Raw genomic sequence first — 12,557 nt, 5'->3', positions numbered from 1 at the left:
CTAATAGAAGAATGACATACTGGTTGAAGATTATTAAAAAAAAATCCATAAGAGTGGGCGGGCAAGTTTGTTGTAAAAAAACCTTATTCACTGAGCTTTTAAAACTAGTCTGTATTAAAGAAAAGAGATTTTGGGATTGCATGATGGGATTGCACAATTACAGCTGTACAGGAGCATCTAGACAGTTGGGTGAAGGAAACGAATATGGATTGTATTTGAAAAATGAAAACTAATAAAGCTTGTTTTTGCATAAATACTATGGAAACTGAGATAGATGATATTATTTTTGTTTTCCATTTGAGGAAGTGGTCATAGGGTTAAGGAGTTTGACAGTTATGTAGCTAGTGATGGGCAAGGCTGCATGGGAGTGTCCAGAATTTCAACAATTTCCCCCTAATTTTAGCTATGAAATTATAAGGTACTCAGTTTTCAAGTCATTCATTTGGTAGATCTGTAATATAATTGTGCTTTAAAATTATCTTTAGGATTTGGAATGTCTATCTTGGGGTGTCTCATGTGATTTCCTTCCCTCTGTCCCATATTATAATGCTAACAAAGATTTGTAGTAGATAATTGAAAGACTATTGAAAGTTACAAAAAGAAAATAGAAACAACTGATAATCCTGCTTGGGTAGTTATTGTCAATTTTGGTGTACTTCCTTTGCTAACTCTTTCTGCATTGATTGAAGGAACTATGGTTTTTACATAAATGGGCATATATGGGTGTATGTTTTGCAACCTGTTTTTTCTTTTTCACTCAGTGGCTTATTTTTGTTTTCATTAAAAGTTTGCTTCCATGTTTTTTTATGTTTAAATAGGGGCTTATGTGGTAACTTTTTAGTTTTATTAAGCCTTACCAGATTAATAACAATTTTCTTATTTTTAAAGGACCTATACATGCTAGTCCAACTAAAACTGAAGATGAAAAGAAAAGTGAAGAAATGCAGAAGAGCATTTCAGATGAGGGAGCCATTAGAATTTTACAAGAAAATAATGAAGAGCTGAAAACATGTTTACTTACTACTGAAAATGAACTTAAAAATGAAAAGGAAGAAAAAGCAGAATTAAATAAAAAGATTGTTAGTTTGCAGCAGGAACTTTCTTTTTCTGAAAAAAAGAGTTTTACTTTAAGTACAGAGGTCCAACAAATTCAGTCAAATTATGATAATGCAATTTCTGAATTACATGCGCAGAGAAGTATCAATCAAGAACAGGAGGAAAAGATTGTGAAATTGTCAAAGGAGATAGAAACCGCTAGGAAGAACATCGCAAATAATGTTTCACAAATAAAATTAATGCAAGCAAAAATAGATGAACTACGAACGCTTGAATCAGTTTATCAGATCTCAAACATAGATTTACTCAATCTCAGGGATCTGTCAAGTGCTCAAGAGGATAATTTGCCGAATACACAGTCACACCTTTTAGAGAATGGTAATTTGGTAAGTAAGCAGGTAAAAGAATATCATACTCAAGAACTCAGTAGGGAAGGTTCTTTCCACTCTAATATTGAAGCCATTTGGGAAGCATGTAAGGAAATTGTAAAGGCCTCTTCCAAAAAAAGTCATCAGATCCAGGAACTAGAACAACAAATTGAAAAGTTACAGGCAGAATTAAAAGGTTGTATGGATGAAAACAATAGACTAAAAATGGAGGAAAAGGAGAGTAAAAATCAAAGTGACCTATTAAAAGAAAAAGAAAATCTTATACAGCAGCTGAAACAAGAATTGCAAGAAAAAAACATTTCTCTTGATGTTCAAGTACAACATGTAGTTGAAGGGAAGAGAGCGCTTTCAGAACTTACACAAGATGTTACTTGCTATAAGATGAAAATAAAGGAACTTGAAGCAATCTTAGAAACTCAAAAAGATGAATGCAGTCATTCAGCCAAATTAGAACAAGAACTTTTGGAAAAGGAATCTATCATCTTAAAGCTAGAAAGGAATCTGAAGGAATTTCAAACAAATCTTCAGGATTCTATCAAAAACACCAAAGATTTAAGTGTAAGGGAAGTCAAATTGAAAGAAGAAATCTCACAATTAACAAGAAATTTGCAAGATGCAAAGCATTCACTTCAGTTAAAGGAAGAAGAAAAGGAAAGCAACTGGCAAAAAGCAGAAAAGTAAGATAAATGTTATTAAAATATTTTAAAATGTGCAAAGGGTTTATTTTCTTGGTTTTCTTCTATGTAGCTTTTAAATAATCTAGGTGGGTATAACAATCTAGTAGAGCATGTTTGAAGCGTCAAGAACTGGAACTTAGTTCAGGTAAACCTTTGGAACCAAAAGTTCTACGCAAAAATCTGTTTATAAAATCACATGAAATTCTCTCTGAAGGACTCACTCATTGGTCGGACATTCCGAGTTTGTGAGAATTGAGACCTGTGTAGGTTGTTACTAGCTCACATGTAGGATCCTGTGTGGTTCGCGGTGCGTCGCTATAGAAAAGTGGTTTGTGTTCTTCAGGTTGAAAGAGGAGCTGTCTGCAAGCTATGGTCTTACACAGAATCTGAAAGCAGATCTTCAGAGGAAGGAAGAAGATTATGCTGAGCTGAAAGAGAAACTGGCTGATGCCAAAAAACAGATCGAGCAAGTACAGAAAGAGGTAGGTTATTTGAAAGTTGCATGGCCAATTTAAATAATATTGTCATTATAGAGCACATGTTTTAGACACTAATTTTAGAATTAAACAACATTTATCAACTCCATAATTTTTTTTAAATGATGAGAACACTTATTTCACAAAAGAAATAAAGCTTAAAGTGAAGAATGTCCAACATTAAGAAAAATATGTGGGGGAGGTCGGTGGGGGGATGGGGAGAACAGGTGCTGGGGATTAAGAGCACACTTATGATGAGCACTGAGTAATGTAGAGAATTGTTGAATCATTGAAACCAATAGAACACTGTTAACTATGCTGGAATTAAAATTTAAAAAAAAATAAATTTCAAAAAAAAAAATCTGCCTCATGTACTCATGTAGTGGTAGAATCTTTTTTTTTTTTCTGTTAAGGACTTTCAAGTTCAGTTCCCCCCAAAAAGTAAAAAGCAAACTTGTTTGCAGATAATATTCATGAGAGTATGCAGTATAGTTGTTACAAGTTTTTATCATAGTTTAGTTTTAAAATAGGAAATACAATCGCTGATTCCAAATACAAAGTATACAAAAGTATATACAATGGGAAAACAACTCCCTCCCAACCCTCCCAGTCATCAAGTTTCTCTTCAAGGCATCAAACGACACCACTTTCTTTCTCTTTACTTCTTCCTTCTATCCTTTTTTTCTCTTCCTGTAAAAAAATGAAAACATCCTATAAACACTGTTGTGGATCTTAATTTTTTTCACTTAATAGTGCATCTTCGCTGTCATATCAGGGTTATGTAGTTATTTTATGACTACAAAATGTATTTATCATTAGTTAATTGGTCCTGGATTGTTGGACAATACAGATTATTTCATCTTCTGCTGATTGAGCTTATGCAGCAAAGTCATTTGAACACTTACAAGTCATTCTATAAGTAGAATTTATGGGTCACTGGTTTGTACATTGTAATTTTGATATTTATTATGCTCTTAATGCCGATTTATAAGCCAGAAGTAATATATGAGAATAAGAGTACTTTTTCTACCCTATCCACAAAGTAGTATTTTATCATATCTTTTGATATTTGACAAATAAGGAATATATGTCTTGGGGCGCCTGGGTGGCTCAGTAAGTTAAGCGTCTGCCTTCGGCTTGGGTCGTGATCCCGGGGCCCTGGGATCGAGCCCTTTGTCAGGCTCCCTGCTCTGTGGGGAGCCTGCTTCTCCCTCTCCATCTGCCTGCAGCTCCCCTTGCTTGTGCTCTCTCTCTCTCTGTCAAATAAATAAAATCTTAAAAAAAAAGTATCTCACTATAATTCTAATTTGCATTTTTCTAATTATGAGTGAGCATCTTTTTGTTTAAAAGCCATTTGTATTTTTTTCTGTGAGCTGTGTATTCATATCTTTGGCTTTTTAAATTGGGGTTATTGATTTTTGTTCTGTTTTTAAATTAGTTTTGCTTTATAGGAGCTTATTACATATCCAGGAAATTAGGCTTTTTAAGAGTGTGAATCGTAGACCCCTTCCCCTCACTGCTGTTTTCCTTGATAAGGTTCTTTTTTCTTTAGAGCAAATTTTGATTTTCATGAATTTAAGTTTATTAATTTTTCTACTATGACTTTTTTTTTTTAAGATTTTTTTTTATTTATTTGACAGAGAGAGAGACAGCGAGAGAGAGAACACAAGCAGGGGGAGTGGGAGAGGGAGAAGCAGGCTTCCTGCTGAGCAGGGAGCCCGATGCGGGGTTCGATCCCAGGACCCTGAGATCATGACCTGAGCCGAAGGCAGTCGCTTAACCAACTGAGCCACCCAGGCACCCCTCTACTATGACTTCTTGATTTTGTCTTGTACTTAGACTTTTTCTAAAAGCTAAAACAGTTTTGGGTTAAGCGTCTGCCTTCAGCTCAGGTTATGATCCCAGGGCCCTGGGATCTAGCCCTGCATCAGGCCCCCTGCTCAGCGGGGAGCCTGCTTCTCCCTCTGCTGCCACTCCCCCTGCTTGTGCATGCGCTTGCTCGCTCTCTGACAAATAAATAAAATCTTAAAAAAACAAAAAAACAAAGTTTTATTTTTTTATTTTATTTTTATTAAAAAGTGAATTTTAAAGAATTATTTTTCATTATTACTTTAAGTTAATTAAAAAGAATACTTAAATGTGTAAGGTCCGAAGAAAATGATAGAGCAAATGCTTGTGTGTCCCATCCCTGTAGCTTTCCTACCTCCAGAGAAGTTATTACATTGAATGTTCTGTGTGTCTTTCTCTTACCTTCTAAAACTATAATTTAAAATCATATCTATTTTTATTTCTTTTTTTTTAAAGATTTTATTTATTTATTTAAGAGAGAATGAGAGATAGAGAGCACGAGAGGGAAGAGGGTCAGAGGGAGAAGCAGACTCCCTGCTGAGCAGGGAGCCCGATGTGGGACTCGATCCCGGGACTCCAGGATCATGACCTGAGCCGAAGGCAGTCGCTTAACCAACTGAGCCACCCAGGCGTCCCTCTATTTTTTATTTCTAAACAGCATATTTTTCTGAGGCTTTTTGTTTTTCACATATTCCTGAAATTCCTTTATGTATAGTTGTAATAATCACTTTCAATGCTGTATCGTACACCCTTGTGTGACATTTTGCAGTTTATTTATCCATTTGGCTGTTGGCCAGTTAGATTTTTTTTTCTTTTTTTTGCTCTTAGAAACAGCATTCCTCTCCTGTACATGCCTGTGGATATACTTGTGCAAGAGTTTATATTCCAGGGGGTGGAATTGTTTCATCAGAGGATGTGAAGGGTATCTCATTGTCGTTTGAAATTGCATTCCTCTGATTACTAATGAAGTACAGCGTCTATTAATGTTCTTATTGGCTCTTTGTCTATTCTGGTTTCTACTCTATGAAATCATTTGTTTATATATTTTTTTTTTAAGATTTTATTTATTCATTTGAGAGAGAGAGATAGAGCCACCCAGGTGCCCTTATTTCTATCATTCTTATTTTCATTCAGTTTTTATCTCTGTATTTCTTACTTTTTTTTTCTAGTTCTTCAGTGCATTTAAAAAGATTAAATATTTTTGGGGGCGCCTGGGTGGCTCAGTCGTTAAGCGTCTGCCTTTGGCTCAGGTCATGATCGCAGGGTCCTGGGATCAAGCCCTGCATCAGGCTCCCTTCTCTGCAGGAAGCCTGCTTCTCCCTTTCCCACTCCCCCTGCTTGTGTTCCCTCTCTCGCTGTCTCTCTCTCTCTGTCAAATAAATAAAATCTTAAAAAAGATTAAATATTTTTTCATCCAGCATTTTGTTTTTCTTTTTTAAGATTTTATTTATCTGAGAGAAAGAGAGAAAGCACGTGCATGAGCATGGGGGAGGGGCAAAGGTACGGGGGAGCCCAACGAGGGGCTTGATCACGACCTGAACTGAGATCACCACCTGAGTTGAAGGCAGACGCCTAACTGACTGAGCCACCAGGCACCCCAGCAGCATGTTGTTTTTCAACAGAGGATTGGTTAGTTTATTCTAACCTACTTGAAACTGAAGTTCTGGAACAATTTCTCATTTAATATAAAAAAAAAATATGCACCTCTGAGAAACAAACTGAGGGTTCTAGAGGGGAGGGGGCTGGGGGATGGGTTAGCCTGGTGGTGGGTATTAAAGAGGGCACGTTCTGCGTGGAGCACTGGGTGTTATATGCAAACAATGAATCATGGAACACTACATCAAAAACTAATGATGTAATGTACGGTGATTAACATAACATAATAAATGTTCACAAAAAGATAGCATTAATGTAAGTTTTTTCTCTTTTTAAAGATTTTATTTATTTATTTGACAGAGAGAGACAGCAAGAGAGGGAACACAGCACGGGGAGTGGGAGAGGGAGAAGCAGGCTCCCCACTGAACAGGGAGCCCATTGCGGGGCTTGATCCCAGGACTGTGGGATCATGACCTGAGCCGAAGGCAGATGCTTAACTGACTGAGTCACCCAGGCATCCCAGCATTAATGTAAATTAGAAAAAATTAATGAGTATGAACTTTCTGATTAATATTTCATGACTATTAGGCCTGTATAGTAAAGAAAAGGAAGGGGAAAGAAGCTCTTGCTGTGGATCTAGTACCCCTCTGCATTTTTTTTGTGAGTAGAGGTTCTTTTTCCCGGCCAGCACTGTGATGCCTGGAAGCTTTGGCTTGAGTTCTGTTGCTTCATTTATAGTGATTTGTAGAGATGTGTAAATTGTATTTCTCATTGCTTTATTGATGTAATTTATAAAGTTCTCAGATTCATCGTCAGTATATTTAGCAGGATTTTGATTTAAGTACAGGGTTAAGAACTAAGCTTTTATGATAATATGGGAAAATGCTTGTCTTATAATGTTAAATAATAGAAGGTGGACCCAATGTTACATACCATCAACCCTTGAATAAGACGATTTGAACTGTGCAGATCCACGTTTCTTCTTTAACTTTAACAATACAGTATATAATACATATAGCATACAAAATATGTGTTAATTGATTGTGTTATTGGCAAGGCATCTGGTCAACAGTGGGCTATTAGTTAGGTTTTTGGGGAGCCAAAAGTAATTTGTGGATTTTTGATTGCAAAGGGGATCTGCACCCCTAACCTCCACATTCAAGGGTGAAGTGTTTATAGTAAGATTAAAACTTTGTGAGCAGTTTGCATTAAAATATAGACTGCAAGGAAATATATAAAAATATTGTTATATATTTTGATTAATTTGGGTAATGGCATAGGTAGCTTTTTAAAAGCTCTGCTTATTGATTTATTTCTTATAATGAGTATGTATTCATTATAATAAGGGAAATGTAACAAAGTTTTCAGTCAGTGGAGGAAAACTACAAACAATACCATCATGGGTAAAATACAAAAACCCATGTTGTTTCTTTTTTTTTTTTAAATTTTTTATTGTTATGTTAATCACCATATATTACATCATTAGTTTTTAGTGCAGTGGTCCATGATTCATTGTTTGTTCATAACACCCAGTGCTCCATGCAGAACGTGCCCTCCTCAATACCCATCACCAGGCTAACCCATCCCCCTACCCCCCTCCCCTCTAGAACCCTCAGTTTGTTTTTCAGAGTCCATCCTCTCTCATGGTTCGTCTCCCCCTCTGACATACTCCTCTTTTCTTCCTCTCCTGTTATCTTCTTTTTCTTTTTTCTTAAAATATGTTGCGTTATTTGTTTCAGAAGTACAGATCTGTGATTCAACAGTCTTGCACAATTCACAGCGCTCACCGTAGCACATACCCTCCCCAATGTCTATCACCCAGCCACCCCATCCCTCCCACCCCCAACCACTCCAGTAACACTCAGTTTGTTTCCTGAGATTAAGAATTCCTCATATCAGTGAGGTCATGTGATACATGTCTTTCTCTGATTGACTTATTTCACTCAGCATAACACCCTCCAGTTCCATCCACGTCGTTGCAAATGGCAAGATCTCATTCCTTTTGATAACTGCAAAATATTCCATTGTGTATATATACCACATCTTCTTTATCCATTCATCTGTCGATGGACATCTAGGCTCTTTCCACAGTTTGGCTATTGTGGACATTGCTGCTATAAACATTGGGGTGCACGTACCCCTTCGGGTCCCTACATTTGTATCTTTGTGGTAAATACCCAGTAGTGCAATTGCTGGATCGAACGGTAGCTCTAATTTCAACTGTTTGAGGAACCTCCATACTGTTTTCCAGAGGGGTTGCACCAGCTTGCATTCCCACCAACAGTGTAGGAGGGTTCCCCTTTCTCCACATCCCCGCCAACATCTGTCATTTCCTGACTTGTTAATTTTAGCCATTCTGACGAAACCCATGTTGTTTCTTATAATTATATACAGAAAGTTTCCAGGTCATGTGATAAATATTTCAGTACTAGATTAGATTAGAAATGTAAGACAGTAAAGATGACCTAAACTATAATTAGTCTAGGAAAATTCTTAGTCAAATCAGTAAGTTCAAAGCAATGTGGCATAATTTAGGAAAGCACTTGTTTTGTCACTCAAAGGATTTGGATTCTTTACTTTGTAGGCATGTAACTTCCTCGTTTAAGATACTATTTCTGAGCACCATGATTATCAGTAAGCATTTCAAGCATGGTATAATTGTCTTTGATTCACGTAGAACCAATTACTTAAATAATAGCTCCTTTTTCTAATTAAAAACTTTTTATTGTATCTATTATTTGGAAATATTTTTTTAATAAATTAAGATACAAATGAAGGCCTTCTTCCCAATCATTTTTCTTTTTAAATATAACCACTTTTTTTAAAAAAATTTTTTTATTGTTAATCACCATATATTACATCATTAGTTTTTGATGTAGTGTTCCATGATTCATTGTTTGTGCATAACACCCAGTGCTCCATGCAGAGTGTGCCCTCTTTAATACCCATCACCAGGCTAACCCATCCCCCCACCCCCCTCCCCTCTAGAACCCTCAGTTTGTTTTTCAGAGTCCAATCGTCTCTCATGGTTCGTCTCCCCGTCTGACTTACTCCCCTTCATTCTTCCCCTCCTGCTATCTTCTTTTTCTTTTTTCTTAACATATGTTGCATTATTTGTTTCAGAAGTACAGATCTGTGATTCAACAGTTTTGCACAATTCACAGCGCTCACCATAGCACATACCCTCCCCAATGTCCATCACTCAGCCACCCCATCCCTCCCACCCCCTCCACTCCAGCAACACTCAGTTTGTTTCCTGAGATTAAGAATTCCTCCTGTCAATGAGATCATATGATACATGTCTTTCTCTGATTGACTTATTTCACTCAGCATAACACCCTCCAGTTCCATCCATGTCATTGCAAATGGCAAGATCTCATTCCATTTGATGGCTGCATAATATTCCATTGTGTATATATACCACATCTTCTTTATCCATTCATCTGTCGATGGACATCTTGGCTCTTTCCACAGTTTGGCTATTGTGGACATTGCTGCTATAAACATCAGGGTGCACGTACCCCTTCGGATCCCTACATTTGTATCTTTGGGGTAAATACCCAGTAGTGCAACTGCTGAATCGTATGGTAGCTCTAATTTCAACTGTTTGAGGAACCTCCATACTGTTTTCCAGAGTGGTTGCACCAGCTTGCATTCCCACCAACAGTGTAGGAGGGTTCCCCTTTCTCCACATGACTCCCAACATCTATCGTTTCCTGACTTGTTAATTTTAGCCATTCTGACTGGTGTGAGGTGGTATCTCATTGAGGTTTTGATTTGGATTTCCCTGATACCGAACTGATGTTGAGCACTTTTTCATGTGTCTGTTGGCCATTTGGATGTCTTCTTTGGAAAAATGTCTGCTCATGTCTTCTGCCCATTTCTTGATTGGATTATTTGTTCTTTAGCTGTGGAGTTTAATAAGTTCTTTATAGATTTTGGATACTAGCCCTTTATCTGATAATGTCATTTGCAAATATTTTTTCCCATTCTGTAGGTCGTCTTTTTGTTTTGTGGACTGTTTCTTTTGCTGTGCAAAAGCTTTTTATCTTGATGAAACCCCAATAGTTCATTTTTGCCCTTGCTTCCCTTGCCTTTGGCGAAGTTTCTAGGAAGAAGTTGCTGCGGCTGAGGTCGAAGAGGTTGCTACCTGTGTTCTCCTTTAGGATTTTGATGGACTCCTGTCTCACGTTTAGGTCTTTCAACCATTTGGAGTCTATTTTTGTGTGTGGAGTAAGGAAATGGTCCAGTTTCATTCTTCTGCATGTGGCTGTCCAATTTTCCCAACACCATTTGTTGAAGAGACTGTCTTTTTGCCATTGGACATTCTTTCCTGCTTTGTCAAAGATAAGTTGACCATAGAGTTGAGGGTCCATTTCTGGGCTCTCGATTCTGTTCCATTGATCTATGTGTCTGTTTTTGTACCAGTACCATACTGTCTTGATGATGACAGCTTTGTAATTGAGCTGGAAGTCCGGAATTGTGATGCCGCGAGCTTTGGTTTTATTTTTCAATATTCCTCTGGTTATTCGGGGTCTCTTTTGGTTCCATACAAATTTTAGGATTATTTGTTCCATTTCTTTGAAAAAAGTGGATGGTATCTTGATGGTGATTGCATTGAATGTGTAGATTGCTCTAGGTAGCATTGACATCTTCACAATGTTGGGTCTCCCAATCCATGAGCATGGAACGTTTTTCCATTTCTTTGTGTCTTCTTCAATTTCTTTCATGAGTATTTTATAGTTTTCTGAGTACAGATCCTTTGCCTCTTTGGTTAGATTTATTCCTAGGTATCTTATGGTTTTGGGTGCAATTGTAAATGGGATCGACTCCTTGATTTGTCTCTCTTCTGTCTTGTTGTTGGTGTATAGGAATGCCACTGATTTCTGTGCATTGATTTTATATCCTGCCACTTTACTGAATTCCTGTATGAGTTCTAGCAGTTTTGGGGTGGAGTCTTTTGGGTTTTCCACATACAGTATCATATCATCTGCAAAGAGTGAGAGTTTGACTTCTTCTTTGCCGATTTGGATGCCTTTGATTTCTTTTTGTTGTCTGATGGCTGTGGCTAGGACTTCTAAGACTATGTTGAGTAGCAGTGGTGAGAGTGGACATCCCTGCCGCGTTCCTGACCTTAGGGGGAAAGCTCTCAGCTTTTCCCCATTGAGAATGATATTGGCTGTAGGTTTTTCATAGATGGCTTTTATGATATTGAGGTATGTACCCTCTGTCCCTGTACTCTGAAGAGGTTTGATCCAGAAAGGATGCTGTACTTTGTCAAATGCTTTTTCTGCATCTATTGAGAGGATCATATGGTTCTTGTTCTTTCTTTTGTTAATGTATTGTATCACGTTGATTGATTTGCTGATGTTGAACCAGCCTTGCAGCCCAGGGATAAATCCCACTTGGTAATGGTGAATAATCCTTTTAATGTACTGTTGGATCCTCTTGGCTAGTATTTTGGTGAGAATTTGTGCATCCATGTTCATCAAGCATATTGCTCTGTAATTCTCCTTTTTGTTGGGGTCTTTGGTTTTGGGATCAAGGTAATGGTGGCCTCATAAAATGAGTTTGGAAGTTTCCCTTGCATTTCTATTTTTTGGAACAGTTTCAGGAGAATAGGTATTAATTCTTCTTGAAATGTCTGATAGAATTCCCCTGGGAAGCCATCTGGCCCTGGGCTTTTGTTTGCTGGGAGATTTTTGATGAGTGCTTCAATTTCCTTAGTGGCTATAGGTCTGTTCATGTTTTCTATTTCTTCCTGGTTCAATTTTGGTAGTTGATACATCTCTAGGAATGCACCCATTTCTTCCAGGTTATCTGATTTGCTGGCATAGAGTTGCTCATAATATGTTCTTATAATTGTTTGTATTTCTTTGGTGTTGGTTGTGATCTCTCCTCTTTCATTCATGATCTTGTTGATTTGGGTCATTTCTCTTTTCTTTTTGATCAGTCTGGCCAGGGGTTTATCCATCTTTTTGATTCTTTCAAAGAAGCAGCTCCTAGTTTCGTTGATCTGTTCTACTGTTCTTTTGGTTTCTAGTTCATTGATTTCTGCTCTGATCTTTATTATTTCTCTTCTGCTGGGTTTAGGCTTTCTTTGCTGTTCTTTCTCCAGCTCCTTTAGGTGTAGGGTTAGGTTGTGTATTTGAGACCTTTCTTGTTTCTTGAGAAAGGCTTGTATTGCTATACACTTTCCTCTCAGGACTGCCTTTGCTGTATCCTAAAGATTTTTTTTTTTTTTAAAGATTTTATTTATTTATTTGAGAGAGAGAATGAGATAGAGAGAGCATGAGAGGGGGAGGGTCAGAGGGAGAAGCAGGCTCCCCGCCGAGCAGGGAGCCCGACGCGGGACTCGATCCTGGCTCTCCAGGATCATGACCTGAGCCGAAGGCAGTAGCCCAACCAACCGAGCCACCCCGGCGCCCTATCCTAAAGATTTTGAACAGTTGTGTTTTCATTTTCATGGGTTTCCATGAAATTTTTTAATTCTTTAATTTCCTGGTTGACCCATT

The 12,557-nt window shown here is 37.6% G+C and overlaps 1 protein-coding gene across 5 annotated transcripts in view; it reads left to right on the top strand.

Annotated features, from left to right (window-relative positions):
* Window positions 1-12,557, top strand: part of KIF20B (kinesin family member 20B) — a 95,285-nt gene that overhangs the window by 35,096 nt on the left and 47,632 nt on the right. For all 5 annotated transcript variants that reach the window (XM_025880986.2, XM_025880983.2, XM_025880987.2 and 2 more), the window contains 2 exons: window positions 889-2,122; window positions 2,466-2,604. In XM_025880986.2, coding sequence (XP_025736771.1) covers window positions 889-2,122; window positions 2,466-2,604 — 1,373 coding nt within the window. The remainder of the gene's footprint in view (window positions 1-888; window positions 2,123-2,465; window positions 2,605-12,557) is intronic.

This window comes from Callorhinus ursinus, unplaced genomic scaffold (assembly GCF_003265705.2).
Source record: "Callorhinus ursinus isolate GAN/ISIS: 27379988/994484 unplaced genomic scaffold, GSC_fseal_2.0 scaffold20, whole genome shotgun sequence".
Lineage (NCBI taxonomy): Eukaryota > Metazoa > Chordata > Mammalia > Carnivora > Otariidae > Callorhinus > Callorhinus ursinus.
This window is presented reverse-complemented; position numbering and strand designations above follow the sequence as displayed.